This window comes from Scomber japonicus, chromosome 6, assembly GCF_027409825.1.
Source record: "Scomber japonicus isolate fScoJap1 chromosome 6, fScoJap1.pri, whole genome shotgun sequence".
NCBI classification, from domain to species: Eukaryota; Metazoa; Chordata; class Actinopteri; order Scombriformes; family Scombridae; genus Scomber; species Scomber japonicus.
This window is the reverse complement of record NC_070583.1, coordinates 28083548-28103247: the sequence shown is the minus strand read 5'-3', so window position 1 is coordinate 28103247 and position 19700 is coordinate 28083548. Positions and strand designations below refer to the sequence as shown.

The window sequence follows — 19700 nt, the reverse complement described above, 5'->3', positions numbered from 1 at the left end:
ATTGTCATGCACATGTGAGCGCTTTTCTGCCTTTCTCTTTTGTTAGTATGATTGAAACTAAGTTAGAGCCTTGTAAAAGAAAAATCTAAACCCAGTGGAATTTAGTATTGCAACACTATAAAGTTGAGACAGAGACAGATTTTTTTTTCTTTTCTTTTTATGGTCAAAATCAAAGCGGCAGATGCAGCGGTATCTTTTATAGATCCCCCATGGCTAGTAAACATCCGAGTCTTTTCAACTCTACCAGTCTGTAATTTTTCTCCCTGTTGAAAATTTGAAGTCTCCAGGGTAAGATGACTCTTAAGGTAATCATGGAGGAGGGGGGGGGGGGGGGGGGGTTGCAAACTTTGGAGAGCTCTCGTCAGAGCCACAACACACATTATGCAACTATTTTTACAGGCTGAGTTGTACTCTTCACGATGAGTAACTTCAATCTGTGGACAGCCCTTATTATAGTTGATTTATTTTTGATTGAAGGTAGGTTAATCCCTGAGCAAGCATGTCCAAACGATTCCATAAAGGGCTGTGTGCCTGCATATTTTGTTCCAACCAACCAAGAGCATACATGATTCGACCAATCAACTGTCTGAAGACTGAGATCAGTTGATTAAATGAATCAAGCCTGGTGTGCTCCTGCATGGTTGGAATGAAAATCTGGAGCAACATGACCCTTTATGGAATAGTTTGGATGTTCCTGCTATAAACCATCAACAGATACTAAGCCACAGCTCTAAGTTCTTCACTAACATGTTTACATTACTAGTATGCTGTGCTTTGGGTAACTGAAAAAGTTCAATAAACAAGCAGAAGAAGCTTCACAAGCATATTTGTTTTGTTTCAGATTTTTAAAGTCTATATTAAATATATAATATTCATGTGTCCATATGAAGCATTTTGTTCTCTGTAATCATTCCTCCTGTTTATATTGACCATAAAAACATCCTCACCAAATGCACTTACAATATAAACAATGGTTTAAAAAATCCATCTGAGTTAGTCAACTAAAGTGTGTGTTAGTAAAAGATTCCCTCTTTGTGTCTCAACGCACAGTGATTCCTGTCCAGCTGTGATAGGAGGATAGTAACAAGGAATTTGGCACTAAAAGGACAGAAAGGTCAAAAGATCTCTTCTTGATGTGATACCAACTGAAGCTTCACATTAGCTACAAATAAACTTCCATTCATCACCTACAAATACATTTTTTACTCTGAAGGAAGATTGTGGATTTAGTCCCCCATCACATACACATACATTGAACGTGCATTATGAATAGATCTTCTAATGGTCAGTATAAACAGGAGTGATTACTGCAAGAAAAACAGGTTCCAATGTTCATTTCAGTACCTGACTATTGTTTTAGGACAGAATGACACATTGTGAAGCTATACTTGTACTACTACTTTTACTTGTAACTCTGTGGCTTTAATATTCATACTGAATTTTTCATACCACCCCATTGCAGGTATGTGCATAACTGCAGACACAGTCATACACTCAAAACATTTACACCAATGTACTTAAGGTGAAAGCAAACATCTTTCCTGTTCCACTTGCCTCTCCCAGTACAGCTCCACAAGCCAGCACAGTGGGTACAAAAACACAATATGCTAGCAGAGTTAGGGCTCTGACCTTCTCAGTGGGTTAGATTCAACATTCAAATAGTGAGAGCAGCACTGTGGTGCAGTGCCTTTAACTGATGTCATTCAACTAGAGAAGCCCTGCATTGAATTCCTGAGCTCAGCCCTTTCGGAGAGTTTACAAGTCCTCATATTTCAAAGAAATGCAGATCTGACAAACTCCAAATGCAGTCGGATTGTAAACAGTCTTTTAAGCACAAATGAGTTTATTTAGTAATGATTTGTCCTTCCAGTGCTGACATTCAGAAAATTAAAGCACAGATGAAAAGTAGATGTAGTTTATGAGTTATATACAAAGATCTTAACTGCACCTTTCTGGGACTGAAATGAAGCACAAACTAACTGACTAAACATCTAAAGAGCCAAAAAATCAGAGAAATATCAAGGGTCGCCACAAAATAAAAGGCCCCTTCAGGGAGTCACTTTTTATAAAGCTTGTGATTACGGTCACATAGGGGTGCAGCTGTTGTGATTGCTTGTAATAGAAGCTGTTAAGCAAGCAGCACACTGCGTAATTTGCATTTAACACACTTCCATAATAAATAAAAGAAAGACCTTCAAGATGGTTGTGTAAGTACCCCTGTGTACAGCCTTAAACCACAGGGAAACGCTGCTCTAATCCATAACTCACTTCAAATACCATCAATGTGTGAATGTTGCTTTATCAATATATGTCCTTCACTATCCAACAATTACCACCAAGTAATCAGGAGAAATATTTGGATTTATGTTATGACTGACATGCTATTGGAATCTAATACCAGCCATAAAAAGATGGTAAAAATGACTTAACTTGGACGTCAATTCCTTCATGGTAATTAACCATGTAAATTCACAGCGGCATGAGAAACAAGGACAGCCAAGAACATTGCCATGTTTATAACCTTGTTTATGTAGATTAAGCAATTAAGAGCAGAATTACTTATTCAAATGAAATAAATCTTTGATTATACTCTAAACAGGCTTAGCTTTCTTCAGGAATTGGACCATTAAAAAAAAACAAAACCCCAACATACATACATACATACATACATACATACATACATCTAAAAAGGTTAAGGTTCAAATGATGAGCTTCATACAGGAATGCAGGATCTCAAGGCCATGTAGTTCTCGAAGTTTGTTCACGTGTCTGAAAATGAAGAATAAAGGTTTGTAACAATGTCTTCCTGTGTTGGCATTCAATTCAATTGCAAATGTATAAACTTGTACAAGTAAAGATCAACACAGTCTTTAACCTGGAGGTACAATAAAGGTCTTTCTAGGAACAAAGAGTGTGTGTTGCTGTTGGATACCACAACACAATTATACTAACATAATCAGAGAGACGCTGTATGAATGATCGCCTACAGCAGCAAAGCATCTATTCAGTTAAGCATGTCATCAGTTTTTATTATACTCAACATGGAGTGTGGAAATAAAACTGTGTTCACACTCAACAGTGAACTTAAGAGAAGGGAAGATATTTCATTTCCGCTGGTAGCTGCTGTAATACATGCTGACCCAAATACCATTTTGCAAGTTTCCTGGTGTTACCAAATAAATGTTTGTTCTCAAGAAACTAAAATATTATCTTTCATATAATTTACTGATGCATGGCATTTTCATCTTAGTTTTTCATTGAGAAGAGCTGAAACAGTTAGTCCACTAATCTGTTGGTTGATAGGCAGAAAATTAATCAGCAACTATTTCAGTTACTCATTTAAATCTCAAAATGTTCTCAAAAATGTTTTGGACTGTTGGTCAGACAGAACAAGAACTTGAATTTTGAGACATTTTGTAGAGAAAACAATAATAAACATAAAAATAATTGTTAATTTTAACCCTAAAATATACATACAACAGGTAGTCATGTTTTGTGATGTAAGCCCAGACCCAAAATAGTACTACAATAAAATCAACTGTGATTTGAATACTGACTTTGACGTGTATCAGTAACAAAGAGATAAATATTTCTAGCCGGCCTCAGCCAGAAGTCATTCATTTGCTTTATGTGTGACTAACGTCTTAACCAGAGCCATAACATCACATTAGTTCATTGTCAGTTCGGCATTTTTTCTATGAATGCTCCTTCAGGCTAGTTTCTACAATGTAATCAACAGCATGTGGTTTATAGAGTGAGGTGAGGGGGCACCTGGGCTCTGATCGACATAGCTTCCCCAGAGCAATCGCTGCATTTTTCTGCACAGCTGTCCTCTTAGCGTCCCCTGCAGCGTGTCGCAGCAGAAGTAGCACAATATCAGTGCCCAGCAGGCTGCTGGCAGCTCCCTCTAACTCAAGGCAGTGGGCCAGACACAGGGCTGCGTTTCCTGACACCAACTCATCACAGCTGGAACCCAGCAAATGACGTATAATGGACAGTTCTGTAAAGAACAATAAATGAATAGTAAATAGACAATAAGACATGGACGCATTCAATGACATGGAAATCAACTGTTCACTGCACTCACACACATGAATATGATTTTACAGTACACACTCTTCATTTGCAAATATTATTCATGGGCTAACAAAGGAACTTTAAAAGTGATGCAAACATGTCAGTCATTTCTTACTTTTATCAGACTTCACCAGCTCCTCCTGTGCCAAGTGACTGGCAGCAGTGCACACTGTCAGAGTCTTTATGGCATACTTAGTGGCAGTCTGCCCTGTTCCCTGGGTAGGCAGACACCAACATAACAATGATCTAAATATAAATGTAAACATGCATTTCTAAACTCTAACTCTACTACGCCAGTACTTACTCAGAGGGCACACAAAAGTGACCTGTGTGAGAAATGAGTACAAATCTAAAGGATATATACACTGTTATTTAAAACTGTGGTTAGATTCAGAAACACTGGTACTGTATGAATAAAAGTCATATAAAAAATTTAAAAAATGTCATCATATTTTCATGATGTCTTTAGATTGTGATGATAGCAATTGTTTAAACATATTATAGACAACTAGTCAGAAAAGCATGCTAGAACATATAGCATATGGTTTCTTCAGACATGAATTTGTAATACTATGATTGCAGAAGTATAATTTTTTTTTTTTTACTTATTCATTCCCAAATAACTTGGCCCTTTTTAGGACATCCATGTGAGCTTTTTGTTTGTTTGTTAAGCTCACAGCAACGCTTTGAGTTTGTAATACTGGATACTCAAGCTTCACACCACCCGGACACAAAATAGCTAACATACTTGGCTCAAGCCTACCATGGAATGTAAAACATCTTATGTAACCTGCTATATTATAAATTGCATGCAAGTTTATGTCATCATTAATCATGTCAGTCTTTAAAGAGTCATAGCTGAAACTAGGCTGTATGTACCTTCAGCAGCCTCCGCATGTTCTGGACCACACCCCCCTGAATAACGTGCTCAACAGCCTCTGTGGACTGTGGGAGGACAGTGCTCAACACACCTGTGGCTCTCTGGAGGACAAAAATATATATTTTGGCATAAAAAAAAAGAAGCAATGGAAGATAAAAGAAAAAGTAAGAGAAATATAGATGTGAAGAGAAATAAACAAATAGCAGAGGGTTAAGATTTGACTGCTAGAAGCTAGCAGAAAGAAAATAGGAATGGGAGAGTGTGGTAGGAATAGGAAAAAAGAAAAAATATGACACAAAATCAGTCTGGATCGAGTTTGCAGCAAAAAAGTAGAGAAAGAATATTGTTAAAATGGTGGGAGAGAGTGAGAAAACGCTGTCTGAGTGAAAAGAAAATTACAGTGACCCTTTCAAGGACAGGATCATAAAACAAAAGACAAGAAGATACAGTCAGAAAAACATCACATGGGTGCTTGCTTTGTCTTGCAGGCAGGGTCTGTTGCATCACAAATTGCATACAGTAATTTGAGGACACAATTTGTAATTTTAGGGCACACAGTTTAGAGGGTAAAATAACTATATTTAGTTAATTTGAGTGAACAATTTATCAAAACATCCATCTAATGAAATTTCCATTTTAGCCAATGCAGCTGGCAGTTGAGTACCACTGCTGTCATCAACAGTGTTCGTAGCAGCAGTAGGCAGCCATTTTCCACAAATTCACACTGATTATCTCTGCTATGCATGCTTAGCCTCTTCCTCCTTGTCTGCTACCTTTTGTAAAAAGAAAATTGATTGCTCACATGCTGGCCTTAACATTTCAAGGTAATCATACTGTATATCAAGGCTTCATTTTGAGTTATTCTGCCCCCTAGTGCCCATAAAGTGAGGCTTTAAATCTTAAGAGAATTTAAATGTAAATGCACATGTTGAGAAGTCTGTGCATTCCTTCGCTTCCCTCTCAACAAAGCCAAACTTGTGAGTATACAAAACACAGCTGCATTGATAATTGATACGAAAGGAACGCCAAGGATTGGGGATTTAGGCTTTGGCTAAAAAATATATTATGCATTAAAGAGAAAAATAGTGAAGTCTAGACATTAAAAGAGAAGACAAGAACGGAGGAAAAGTACTGAGGGAAAAAAAGCAATAACAAAGGATGTTGACACCAGGCAACAGGGAAGAAAAAGTGCCATCCAGGCAGTGAGTGAGCATTAAAACAGAGTAAAGAGACAGATGGGTTAGAAGTGTGGGACTCTATGGGTGTTGCATAGACAGTGTGAAACTGCTATACTGCCATTAGCAGACAACAGCACCTGGAACTGGAGTTTTAATCAAATGTAATGACACATATACAGGATCCTCTGAACATCGTGGATCGCTGTTAATACCTATTAGGGCACACTGCCAGCCAGTGCACAAGCCAAAAAAAGGCCCATTACTCAAGACAAATGTCTTTTATTTTCGTCTAGTATGGCGTTTGCTTTGGATGCAAGCAACTTTCAAAAACTAACAAGACAAAGTTTTCAGTCAGCCATCTCAACAACTGTAAAAGTTTCTCTTGGTCCAACACAGTAACACAGGCAAACATAAGGTGTAAAGTTTGATATCTTAGGATCTCCAAGTACTACCACTGAATAAGAATTCCTTTTTTCAGCCCTCCTGAGTACTATTGTATAGTGAGATTCACTCACAGTTATGACTCCACCGTCATCATCCCTCAGCAGGCCCAGACAGCAGCCACAGAGTGAAACAGCATGTTCCTGTAAGAAAACAGAGATAAAAGTGGCTAAGCCAATTTTCACATACATACATACATTTTCACCTCTAAATAAGTGACAAAGCATATTACAGTTCACACAAATAACCATATATATGTAGTCTGTATTGAATTAAGTGGTGTGAAGTGCATTTTCAGTCAAATTCTTTCCAGATGTTCCCCAAACAGAATGACAGTGCCTTATATTAAGATATCTCAAGATAAGCTTGAAATTCATTTTTGAACCAAGTGTGCTCATAACATACCCAAGAAGGCATCACTTGTCTTACCTGAATGACTGGAGAGATGATAGTTGAAAGGTTGATGATCAAGCCAAGCAAAGGGTAAAGGATTTCTTTGTATCCACATTCACTGCACTGCCTCTGCAATAACAACAATACATTTTACACTAACTAAAAAGTACACAGTGAGCCCAAACACCAGCAGAACAATTTCATAATATCCAAAACAGAGTAATTGCATTATGTCTAATTGTAACATTCACACTATACTGATTGACTGGTTTTTGATTCCATGCATGAATAAGTGCTGTGGAATCTGATTTCAACTAAATGAAAAAGCAACAAAAACAAAGGGATCAGTGTGTATGATACTTACAATGGCAACCAGAAAGGCCTTCCAACATTCGGGATCATTAGCAAAATTGTGACGGATGACATCATCTCGAGTTAGACAGCCAATAACTGATATCAGTGATGGAAGGATATGCTGATTGGACTTGCTGATATTTCTCTGAAAAATGAAGCAAACAGATGTGCACATTTGATCAGCCAAACACACACACACACAAATAAACATATCTTTATATGTACAAAACTAATTGAGTTTACATTTCTTACCAGTGTTGCTGTAAATGGCTCAATGACAGCATCGGTTGCGTTCCTCAACTTAATGCAAAATCTACAAGAAAATATGACAAGATTATAAAGACAAACTGTGTATTGGTATATACAACAGAATAGATACAGTATGGATAATGGCTGAATGTGTCAAAGATTACACTAATATGTACAGAAGTAGCACATACACAACCTCATGCCCATTGTTAAATCATAATGACCATAGATGCTTGGGCAAGATAGTGAGTAAAGATCAGTTTAATCTTAGGTTTAAGCTCCTCACTGCTCACAAACAACTCAACTGAGCAACTTCAAAGAAACCATTAGAGCGAACCACAAAAGAGGGGACCTCTTTCCACAAATGTAAGAAAGTACAGCAGTGAGTGCATCGAAACACTGCTGTAGACTCATATGGTCTTTTACTTTTACCAAAAATACAGATGTCAGAACCATAAAGGAAAGTTTACACAGCAATTCAGTTTAGTGGCCAAATAGCATTGAGTGTTCAGCTTCTCGCTCATCCACCAAAAACACAGGGAAAGTCAGATGGATTGGCTATGACAGCACTTGTGTGTGTGTGTATGTATATATCATAAATTCATATAAATTCATATAAATACTGTTTAGTATTAAAGATTTCTCTCACAGCACAACAAAAATATCCATCAAAGCCCAACATTGACCCAGCTGAGCTCTTATGATGAAGAGAAAACCTCTGTAGGATGTAACACATTTTTGTTGAGTAACTCTCTTTGAGCTATAGACAGGGAAAATTGATCTCCCCATTTCACTGCCTGACACCTCGACTTATTTCCTGCTGTGTCTGAGAGCATGGGTTGTCCTTTCATGTCTATTTTCATGAGGCGCCAGAGAGGGAAACAGGTTGAGAGCGGCCTTTTGCCTTCAAGTGACATTAACACTTAGATAGCACATGTTGATTTATTAAAGATGTCACACTTTCCATTTCTCAGAGGACCTCTATTGACGTGGTTGGATTTTTAAGTGCTTTTAATATATATGGATATGATATAATATGAAAGTATAATAGACTGTCCTGTGGATCATAGTATGAATTCTGCAGAGTATTTGAAAATGTGTGTCCTTGTTCGTAAATGGAAATGAATCTTTTTGTGTGGCGTGAGGAGAATAGCTCTGGTGTTTTTGTTTGGCTGTATTGTGTTGCAGTAAATACTTGTTTTCTTCTGCAAAGTTCTTCAGAATCTTGACTGCTGTGTACCCCTCCTGCTGCTCAGGCTTTGAGACACATGCCATGAGGTTCCCCACTAACCTTTAGATCCAGATTAGGAGCAGAGAAGGATGAATAAAGAGAGAGAGAGAGAGAGAGAGGAGAAAGGAAAAGAAACAGAAAGAAAAAGAAAAAGAGATTCAAGCATTTTTCAAAATGTTCTTAATGAATATCATCAAGATATCAGTTAATCATTTTCACCCAGATAATGATGATGTGCACAATCCAATCAGTAGCAATTCAGATATTATCACGGGTCACTCAGTGTAATTTTAAAAGCAACAAAATTAGACATTTCTAAAATCCCACTGAATGAACATGACAGCATGATGACAACTCTACTCAAAATTGGAAGGAAATGGGAGAAAAAGTCAATAATTTGCTTACTTAGAACATGCACGTACAATAAGACTACCATCTTTATATTTATGTATCATTGCCTTCCTGACATGTGCATGTTTGGAAGAACAGAAATGTTTTTTTACACCAGCTGTGATACTTGCATTGGATGACAACACAAAGAAATCCCTTACATGTGCACATTCAATGTGTCAAAGGCCAAATGTCTGCCATGTGGCATCTGTGAATACAAACACAGCAATTCCAGGCATTCTTTCCGTGCTGAAACATGCTCTGATGTTACCAAGTAAACAACAGACTGTCTGAAGACTGGGCATGTCATCAGCATCTTCTGGTTTTCATCTGAAAGAAAAGGGGTTTTATAAGGATACAGTTTCCTGTTATGTTCCCATGGAGCAGTAGCATGCTCTTTAACCCTTACATACTGTTCAGGGTCCAATTTGACCCATTTCTTTTAGCCAGACTTGTCTTAATGTGACCCACAGTATACAACAATGGAAATAAAATGCGTGTGTGTGTGTGCAGTTAATACACATTTTTATGTATGCAAATGTACAAATTTGCCCTGTGTTTATTAAAAAATAAATAAAAAATCAGCATTCAAACATATTGTTGTATTCTTCATATTCTATAAAATGTTCTCCTGGACCATAAAATAGTGATTCTTGAAAGTCTTTTAATCAAACAGAAGGATTTATGAATGTGAATTGGTGTAGAGACTAATTATGAGTCAGAATATGAACAGTATGTGAGGGTTAAACATAATCACATGAACTTGACAGAAGGGTGATGTATGTTGTTGGTATAATATAATGTCATAATGAATAGCAGTAAATAAGTTAACACAGTTGTCACAAGCAGATGATGGGCTGTTGCCCACATAACTTGTGTGAGCCAAAGACAAATAAAGGCTTGACAAAAGAGGTTGATGTAACGAAGTAACACAGTAATCCTACTATGCCACAATAGAAGGTTATGTTAGTGTTTTTCCTCTATTTTCCTTCCAAGTCAAGTAGAGCAAATTGCTAATTGCTAATTAAGTGTAACTCAATTATCTACATACCATTTCCACAACAAATAAGCCTCCATAATTTTAGAACAGACAAACACAAGTCCTGTCTGTGTGGATCCTTTGTTTTCTGCAACAGGCAACTGTGGAGAAAATAAACACACCAATCTTATCTCTGTTCTCTGCCAACTGTGTTGAATAATGATTTTGTTTTTTAGATTGTATTTGTCAACAAGATCTAAATCCAAAGAATATAACACATAACAATATCCACAATATTTATTTATTAGTCAAGTAAAGATTACAAGACTGGCAGATTATTTCATAAGGATATCCAGTAATATTGCTGCAGCAAGGGCCAGTTTTGTAGGAACCAGGAGGAACTCTTGTATAAAGCACCGATGAATAAAGAAGTGTATGGTATTAACACCACTATGTTCTATTGGAGTAACAAAGCCACTTCACAAATTACAACTTAATCACAAGATGTCATCTGTTATCACACTAAGGTGTGTGTAATTGACATGTCACTGTCGGCTCTGTCCTGAAGAAGTCCATATATGCTGCTACCAGTCAGCTGAAGGTTATTGCCTAATTTTTTTTATCCTAATTTTATTCTTTAAAAGAAAAATGTTGTGCCACTTCAGATTATGATCAAGATCAGCCCTTATTAACTTTATCATAGATGTAGCTCTGGTAGAGTTCAGCTGGTAATCTATAAGAAATATAGGCCACGGCAATGTCCTAATGAGCTACAGCAACAAACTCAGACTGCATTTTCTTTGCACTCTGCTGTCCAGACACTGTGTTCTATCTTAAATAATGACAGTGCTAATAATGTACAACATGGAAAGTATGTGACAAGTTAATAATGACCTTACTGATTTGACATGAGGATGAGGGAGTCATAATTTGTATCTTGTACAAAACACCCCCTCTTTCTGGGACAAAACATAGGGCCTCTGCTCATTTAAGTCTCCAATGTGATAATCTTTTCCTATTTGGGCTATCACACAAACAACGAGAGAGAGAGAGAGAGAGAGAGAGGAGAGAGAGAGAGAGAGAGAGAGAGAGAGAGAGGAGAGAGAGAGAGAGAGAGAGAGAGAGAGAGAGAGAGAGAGAGAGAGAGAGAGAGAGAGAGAGAGAGAGGAGAGAGAGAGAGAGAGAGAGAGAGAGAGGAGAGAGAGAGAGAGAGAGAGAGAGAGAGAGAGAGAGAGAGAGAGAGAGAGAGAGAGAAAAGAGGAGGATCTCTCTAGGTTAGGCCATCATTGTCTCTATACGCCTCTGTCTCTGGGTCCCATCTGTCAAAGCTCCACTGAGTGCTGACAGCTACCTCTCCCACTGGTCTCCTTACCTCCTCACTGTGTCATTGTCGCTGATGATACTAAAGCCATTGTTCAGCCTGAAAAGAGTTTGCCAGTACCTGTTGGAAGAGAACAGTAGACAGTGTAAGAAGGTAGAAAAAGATATATCATCACCAGGCAGCCTCAAGGTTTTAGAGAAACATAACACCCCTCTCTTTTAGTTTAGTTTGCCTTGTTCACCGGTTTACAGTCAAGGGCATGAGAGAAAATAAATCGAATATGCTGCTATAGTGGGGTACAGTGATGAATGGTCTGTTTTCCTCCTAATAATACAGAAAGTGTACAGAAAGTCGAACAAAGAAGCGAGGGAGTACTTGTAGTGGAGAAAGCTTGTAATGTCAGCCCTGCTGAGATCCTTTCAGTTGTGAGTTATGTAAGTTTTGCCCTTTTCCAATGAATGGCACTATGAGACAGGCATTATATCATTTGACAGTACACTTTTATTCATCTAAATGAAGAAAAAAGAGAGATTGGTTAAGAAATGTTTTCCATTCTGCAGAGGGCAAAAAGTGCAAAGCAATATGGTGTATTAAAGATAGTGATGCATGTTAAGACAAGTATAGAGAGTTGGACACTATGATCTTTGTTTTTTATAGCTTCATGCCATCAGCTTTTTCTGTGGGATCAAAAAACCTCACCTAAAGTTATTCTAGGCCTGTATAAGAGCAGCACTAGGGCAGCACATGTCAGAACTACTTCATTAAAGACACCTACTTAGCTAAAATATAATAAATTAAATACTCCTCAGAGGGCCAATCACCTTGATGAATTGTACTGTTAGGCTGTTTTACAAAATATGTGATTTCAGCCTTTTGGCAATATCCTATCTGGTGTGGAGTTTCAAAGTCATTTGTTGGGTCAAAAACATTGACAAAAATATCAGTAGCTGACAGAGGAGGAGTGAACAACCTGATGAAGAGCAACTGCTGCTTGTAGGTTTCCACAATGACCCCTTTTTACTCTATAAACAAATAGCGTATCAGATACTTTCCAAACTGATGTCATCATTATAAAATGGGTGCTTGTGTTGAAATATGTTGTGCCCAACAAATTTCCCACTTTGACACAGGATCACAATGCTTCATCTGTGCCGATACGAAATTAAGGCTGGTTGATTTGGTTCAGCTGAAATCAAGAGCAGCACTGTGCTAGAATCAAGCGAAAGCAATCATATTTGATTTGTCTCATGCAACTCTTTCCCTCATCATGTTGCAGCATGGGATGTACTGTCCTCACTTTGTCAGCTCTTTTTTTCTTTACCAGGGTTTTTACTAGAAATTGTGGTGCTTCTGATAATGGCTAACTCTAGCTACCTTTTCTAATATGGCACTGAGGTATCATTTAAGTAGTATTTTCAAATTATAGTAGGTGAGAAAACAGCTGACACATCTGGCTTAGAACTGCTCACTCAGCAGATCAGCAACCAAATTACATCTGGATTTATAGGACAGGGGAATTTACAAATTAAATCATAACAATATCTTTAAACATTCCGCACAGCAATGTTTTATGCAAATCCAAAAGTGTCATTTTATTGTGTTATAGTATATTTACTTTTCCTTTGGACTGTAGACACAGTATATTTTGTTATTTCAGTGTGGGTTTTTTTTAAGGCCATATTGGAAATAGGCTCACTGTGACAAGCAAATGGAGCACGGAGAGAACTCAGCAATGGATAATGTTAGGTCTCCCCTCTCTTCCATTGTCACAGAACAAGACAAGAAAGGATTTTGCAGCCCTGGTTCACTTGATGCCATTCTGTGGGTTGTTCGCTGCTAGTACTTAAGTACTGTATTAACTCTATTTTTCCATCAAGTCTTCTTATCCTTCCTGGCTGATCCTTTGCTATTATTTTAGCCACAGAACCAGGAAATAGGTGAACCAGTGAAGCAGTTATTGAGGAAAGAGTGGGCACTAAGGGATTACAGGAGAAAGATAATTGTAGAAAGCATCTCCCAAAAGAACACTCACAGTCAGTAACTACTTGTGACAGAATCGCCAATCCTCCGCAGTAGTAAAGGGGCATCTGCCCACGTCTTGACAGCTTCTCCAACAGCTGGGGCACTGTTATGGCCTTCTCCTCTCCCTTCTCAAACTCTCGTCTCGCATTCATTTCTTGACTCTCTTTTTCTTCCTCCAAATTTACCCTGGTTAGGTATTCTGCATGGGGAAAAAACAGAGAAGTTCAAAGGGAAGACAAAGCAGACTGTGTGGTAACTCTAGCTGCACTATCACAGTGACAAGTTAGCTGAAATTATGTTTCGTCTCAGTCTTGCTCTCAACAGATGCCCTCAAACTATGTCCTCTTCTGTTAAACTGGACTGAGTGGGAGGACATGTACATTCCTGATTATATGCACAGGCCACTTGAGATACTGTTGCTCTTTGCATTGGACCTCCCACCTGGTTAACTATGAGAATGTTTGTTGTATTACCAGATTGTTCTGTGAATGTGTTTCTGGCTGGTTTCTGCTGAGCTTTCAGGTTTAGTGCTATCAAGCAATCCACATTCCAAGTGGTTATGTATAAGTTTTGGATAATTTAACAGATCCGTGTTTGGACTTTGAGTTAACAAGTCTCTCAGATTATCTTACATCCAATTTATTGTGTTTTCTGGGTTTTTGATTTTCTATTTACTCTGTGTTTCCCTGCTGTGTTCCTATGCTTGGTTTTTATTGCCTTTGCTCATCTACACCCCTGCTCTGTCTCAGCCTCATTAGCCCTGCCCTTTTCCCTGTGTCTTCCTCAGCCTATCAGCCCTTTTCCTGTTCTCCTGCTCCACCTGCACCTCATCCCCTTGCCAGTTTAGCTTGTATTTAAGTCCTACTTTTCAGTTCAGTTTCATCAGATCCTTTGTTCTGCTCTGTATTCTCTTTGGCTCTGATCTGCCAGCTTTGTTTTCACCTGCACAAGCCTTTAATGAAGTTATCTTGCACTCTCCTGCATTTGGGTGAACCTGCTCTGTTCCACCTGACATTTAATTTTACACCACATATGACAATAGCAAAGAGACCACAGAGCTGTTTGCTTAGACATCAATAGGAAGTGGAGGAGTGGAGTGGAGGAGTATTAAAGGATAAATTGTTTTTTGAAGTATTTCTAAACACTATACACAATAGCAATAAACACAGTTATCACTAGGGGGAAAAACATGTCTTCAACAGAGTGTTGTTGAGCTTCAGATTGTCATGAAGCTCTTGCAATTAAAAATGCTACCACTGGAAGTCAGTGAGGACCACATATCTGCCAACCAAGTCAATAACAATGGAGAATCTTTTCTACACTTAGGATGAACTTCAGTCTAACTTTAACACTGTGCATAAATGTAATACTTATTATGAAGATCATTATGACTTATGTTGAACTGATTTGATAAAATAATAATTGAATCACAATGAACATTTTTGAAAAGCATGAATACATTCTAAAACTTTTCATGGTGTCAAATAATAAAACCATAATGAGGGCAATGCCCACATCATGACATAAATGCATTTTCCAAAACAAATTTTACTTTACCTTCCACCATCTTCTCTTTTCCAGGTTCAATTTCAATTATCTTTTCAAAGCAGTTTCTGGACTGAAAAGGAGAAGAATTTGGTTCATTACTGATAAAATGATCTGCTTCACTGGTAAAATCCTACCTGAAAGACTACAGTATTACACCACAAGACTGTCAATATCTAATGGAGAGTGAAATAGCTATACAACAGATTTTACAGAGGATTGCTGTGAGACCCCATCAACTTCATTTAGATAAAAACTATGACTGTACGAGTGCTCATTTTTTACTTTAAAGTTCTTATAGACTTTGTTCCCTATTGCAGATATATAACTATGAGAATGCAAAACACGTTTCTACTATAGATGCCAAGGGTGCTTGTCTGTATACAAGAGCAATGTGTTAAAAGAAATGTGTTATGATTAGATGTGATGAGAGGAAATTATACTTACTATACCTCATTATAATTCTTCAATGCCAGATATGCTTTCCCCATGTGTAGGTAAGCCTTTAGGCATCTCTCATTGCACTGATAGCGAGAAAATGATAATGGAAGCATATTAGTTAAAGCATGTAATCAGCAGCACATCTCCATAATGATAACAGCAAGCAAGGTAAGATACAAATATTCAATCTGAACTTCACAAATATACCCTGCTCCAGGAAGTGTAGTATGTGTTACAGTGATATCATTACATACACTCATTTAAGCATTTAATTTATGGAGTTATTTAGCATCCAAAAGCGGTTTTCGTCATGAAAATGCACAAATTAGGAATTTGGAGTAACCCATGAACACAATTGACTTTTGTCCCCTTTTTCAGACACAATGCTTTCTTCAGAGAACATTGTGTCTGCGCTGCTGATTACCTGTAGCCTTCACCTATAAGGGTTTCTTTTTCAATACTGTGCCAGACAGAGTATCCAACCAATTATCTACCAAACACACGTCCTCTGGGCTACCTGGACCACAATGAATGGTGCATCAGATGATATTATGATGAATGAGGCTGCAACTGACTAACCCCAGTCCCCAGCTAGGCCTTACCTTCAGGGCCCATTCACAGTCATCGATAGCCTCCTTGTACTTTCCCAGTTTGATGTAGGCCTATGTAGATTTAAACATTAGACAGGCGGCGGTGACCATACTTCAAAAACAGACAAAAAAATAATCTCACAAAATAAATAATCTGATTGGTATTATAACACAGTTTTGTTATTAATACCACAGTGTCAACTTTCAAGATGCTTGGTCTTTGAAAGGGAATGAACTTAATTACATCAATATTGAAATTTAAATCCATAGCTCGCAGCCCTCAGGTTTCAGACATCTATTTGAGACAAATGTTTCTTCATGATATCAAGACGATAAACACACAAAGCTGCTGTGTTTTGATCTACTGAGGAGCAAAGGATTATTTGTCTTTTTTTTACCTTAAAATTTAAATATTGAGATTGACTTGTGGGCTTAAATTACAACACATTTCCTCTAAAAAATAAATTGTGTTTTCACTGTTAAGTATTGAAAAGATGAAAAACATAAGTTGAAAGTACTCACTTGTGCTCGGTTGGTATATAAATGTTGCATGTCGCGTAGCTCATCCAAGCCTTGACTGTAATACTTCACAGCTGTTTCATAGTCTTCTTGGGCAAAAGCTTCATTCCCTTTGTCCTTAAATACTGCATGAGCACAGAAAGTACAACATTTATACGGAAATGCTGCTGGCTCAACACAGCAGCAAGTACTACAAACTGTCCAATACAAACAGCAGCTTAAAGGAACCCAGATTCACACACCAGTGGCTTTTTGCTCTTTTGCAATCCTCCTTTTTCTTCTGTCGTCAGCATCTCTCTCCATAATCTTCATGAAATTTTCTGGCCATAAAAAGACAAACACTTACAGTAAGAAGAAAAAAGGTGGGAACTATAAAGATAAATAAGACCTCCCTTACATTGTCAGAGAATTAGTGACAATAGAGATGCCCACAGGCTATTTTCTGTGTGATTTTTTTTTACTGCTAAAAAGGTTTCTACACACAATAAAGACATATTTTTATGTCAGCTTAAAAATGTTGCAAGTCATTGGAGCAGACAGCTACAGAAGGATTTATTTTCATTGTTGCTCACCTGGACTTTCACTCTGTGGACTCTGTAAAATAGGAAAAAAACTGTTAAAATAATGTTATCAAAAAACTACCTTCTTAGTCATTTGTCCATTCTTACACAAAGAGGGTAGACAAGGCAGACAACACACACACAAAATGTTGGTTGGTTGTGTGTGTGTGTGTGTTTGTGTGTGTGTGTGAGTGCGAGTGAGAGAGAGAGAGAGTCTTTATGTCTTTACCAGGGGAGTCTGGAGTGGTGGGTTTGTGTTGATTGCAGTCTTGTTAACTTTTGTCCTACATGGCTCATCCAAGGCAGCAAGATAGCAATCAGCTTTCTCTACTGCCTTCTGCTGGACTTCAACATCACCAGAGTTCATATCCGACACTAGCTGACCTGAAAATAATTCATGATTTATTTGACTATTTACAGCTTTCACTCTCCATTCTCACATTAAATCTGAATGATTCACATCTACTATAAAACATAATCCAGGGTTCCCAAACATTTTTACCAATTCATTTTCATAACTATTCCATATCTGACCCCATTTCCATGACTTAATTTAAGTAGTTTAACAAAGGGGCCTCCCCCAGAAATTTTTTAACAGAGTAGATGTAATTTCCTGTATTCTGGTGCCTTTTAACAGGTGTTTTGACACTTTAATTTCACTAAATGATGGGTGCATTTTATAATTACATCTCAGAGCACGCGTTTGGCCCCAGATCACATATTTGAAGATATTAAAAAGCTAAATATAGAAATTGATGATTTGTATATTCATATTAACTGAATCTACTGATTTTTGACATGGTAAAAGTGTGTGTGTGTGTGGGGGGGGGGTCCAAGTTCATGTAGCCTGTCTTATATCTGTTATCTTTGATATCAGATGGGGTCATCCCTAATTCAAAACTTTTCCAAAACATTCACCGAATTCTAAACCATTTCCGGGGCTGGAAAACAGTTTTTCTAATTTCATAACTTTTCCAGGAACTTCATGACCGTGGGAACCCTGATAATCACATTTATTTCACACAAATGTGTATACATCAACCATGTTTTGTACATTATAACCTATTTGCATAAGTTAAACTACCTTACAACTCATGAAAGTGGACATCACATAGAAAAAATATGCTACAGTTTTTACACAGCTGTGATTAAGCATCACGTTAAAACAGTACACTCTGCAATGAGACTTTATATTTGTTTTATTTCTTATATGTCACTATGTTCGCGTTTCGTGTCACTACACATGTGGACAATAATCCACATGTTTAGCTAGCTAACCTAGACTCTGACACGATCTGTTAAAACTGTCAGCATTGGCTTCACGACTTTATTACTTACTTATTTTGTCAACATTCTTCAAAAAACTCTCCAGGTCTTCAAGTTTGTCCATCGTGCGTTTTTCCTTTTTAATTAAATAACCCGTTTTACGTGACGCTAAACCTACTTTATGCTACTGACTTTTTCATCACGAGTTTCCATGTTGTGAGTTGCCATAGTGACGGGATGCCTTCAGGGACACTCGTAAGATCCTAAACTAAATTGAAACATCATTGTAAAACCATAGACTGTGTAAAACATCTAGATTCTAGACCTTTATTCAGTTTATCATCACAACGGGTACTACCTGCTTAAATGTGATGTGCAATTAGCAACACAAAATATATCACTATAACTTATCACTTTGCCATAACTGCATTGTGCATACACCGAGTACATTTTGTTCTTTCATAATTGTGCTCTTCCGAAAGAAGCTAAAGGCAGCACCTCTAACCATTTTACCTCAGTCCAAAATAATACAATAAGCTTCAAAACTTTCTTTTTAATTAATCACTATGAATTCATTCCATGACTGTAATTACACTTTGAGTATTTCTTTATGTGACTCTAAAGTGCAGCAGTGCCCCCCTCTGTATTCTGTGCATCAATATAGTGCTGTGAGTTCAGCACCAAGTGGCCAAAGATACTGTCGCCTCAGCACTTCAATGAATAAGCTTTTATACTTTTCAAAAGTGAGCATCTTCATATGAGAGCATTCAACACCTTGCACTTGAACCACAAACTTTGGCATTCCTTTTTTCTCAGTAATAGACCAACACTGCCTCCCTGTGGTTTAAGTCACATAAAAAGTCACAGCTATGCAAACATGTTTTCTAACATCAGCTGACTCTCATAATAATAGTAGGCTATAATGTAAAATAATAGTAATAGTAATGTTGGCCATAACTTTAGGAAGGGGTAAAAGTGACTTATCTCCACATGAATGTACAGTGGGTAAACAAAAAGTTGAATACAACTTCAAAATTAATAGAGAGGCGGAGACGACTAATCAGCTCATAACCATAAATTGTAGACTACATGAATATTGAAATTTCTGTAGAAAGTGTAATTAGCATGTTGTGGTAAATCACTTTTTATTGAGTCTTTATTCCTGCTGTCAAAAAACAGGAACAGTGACTTTCTACCGTAACAGAATATCTTTATAGTTTGCTTAGTGAGTCACACAAAGAACTGATTTTTAAATTGCAACATA

General features: G+C 37.5%; 1 protein-coding gene across 1 annotated transcript; it reads right to left on the bottom strand.

Moving 5' to 3' along the window:
• Positions 1 to 2699: 2699 nt before the first annotated feature.
• ttc12 (tetratricopeptide repeat domain 12) lies at positions 2700 to 18587 on the bottom strand. Its single transcript, XM_053320250.1, has 21 exons — positions 18509 to 18587; positions 17400 to 17554; positions 17183 to 17204; positions 16853 to 16930; positions 16614 to 16735; positions 16104 to 16163; positions 15513 to 15584; positions 15073 to 15133; positions 13522 to 13714; positions 11545 to 11613; positions 10245 to 10333; positions 9355 to 9523; positions 8768 to 8863; positions 7576 to 7636; positions 7334 to 7468; positions 7006 to 7098; positions 6651 to 6719; positions 4957 to 5058; positions 4193 to 4292; positions 3772 to 4000; positions 2700 to 2769 (listed from the first exon to the last, which is right to left on the bottom strand). Exons 1-21 carry the CDS (start codon positions 18558 to 18560, stop codon positions 2700 to 2702), a joined length of 2097 nt encoding a protein of 698 aa, XP_053176225.1. The 5' UTR covers positions 18561 to 18587.
• Positions 18588 to 19700: the final 1113 nt, after the last annotated feature.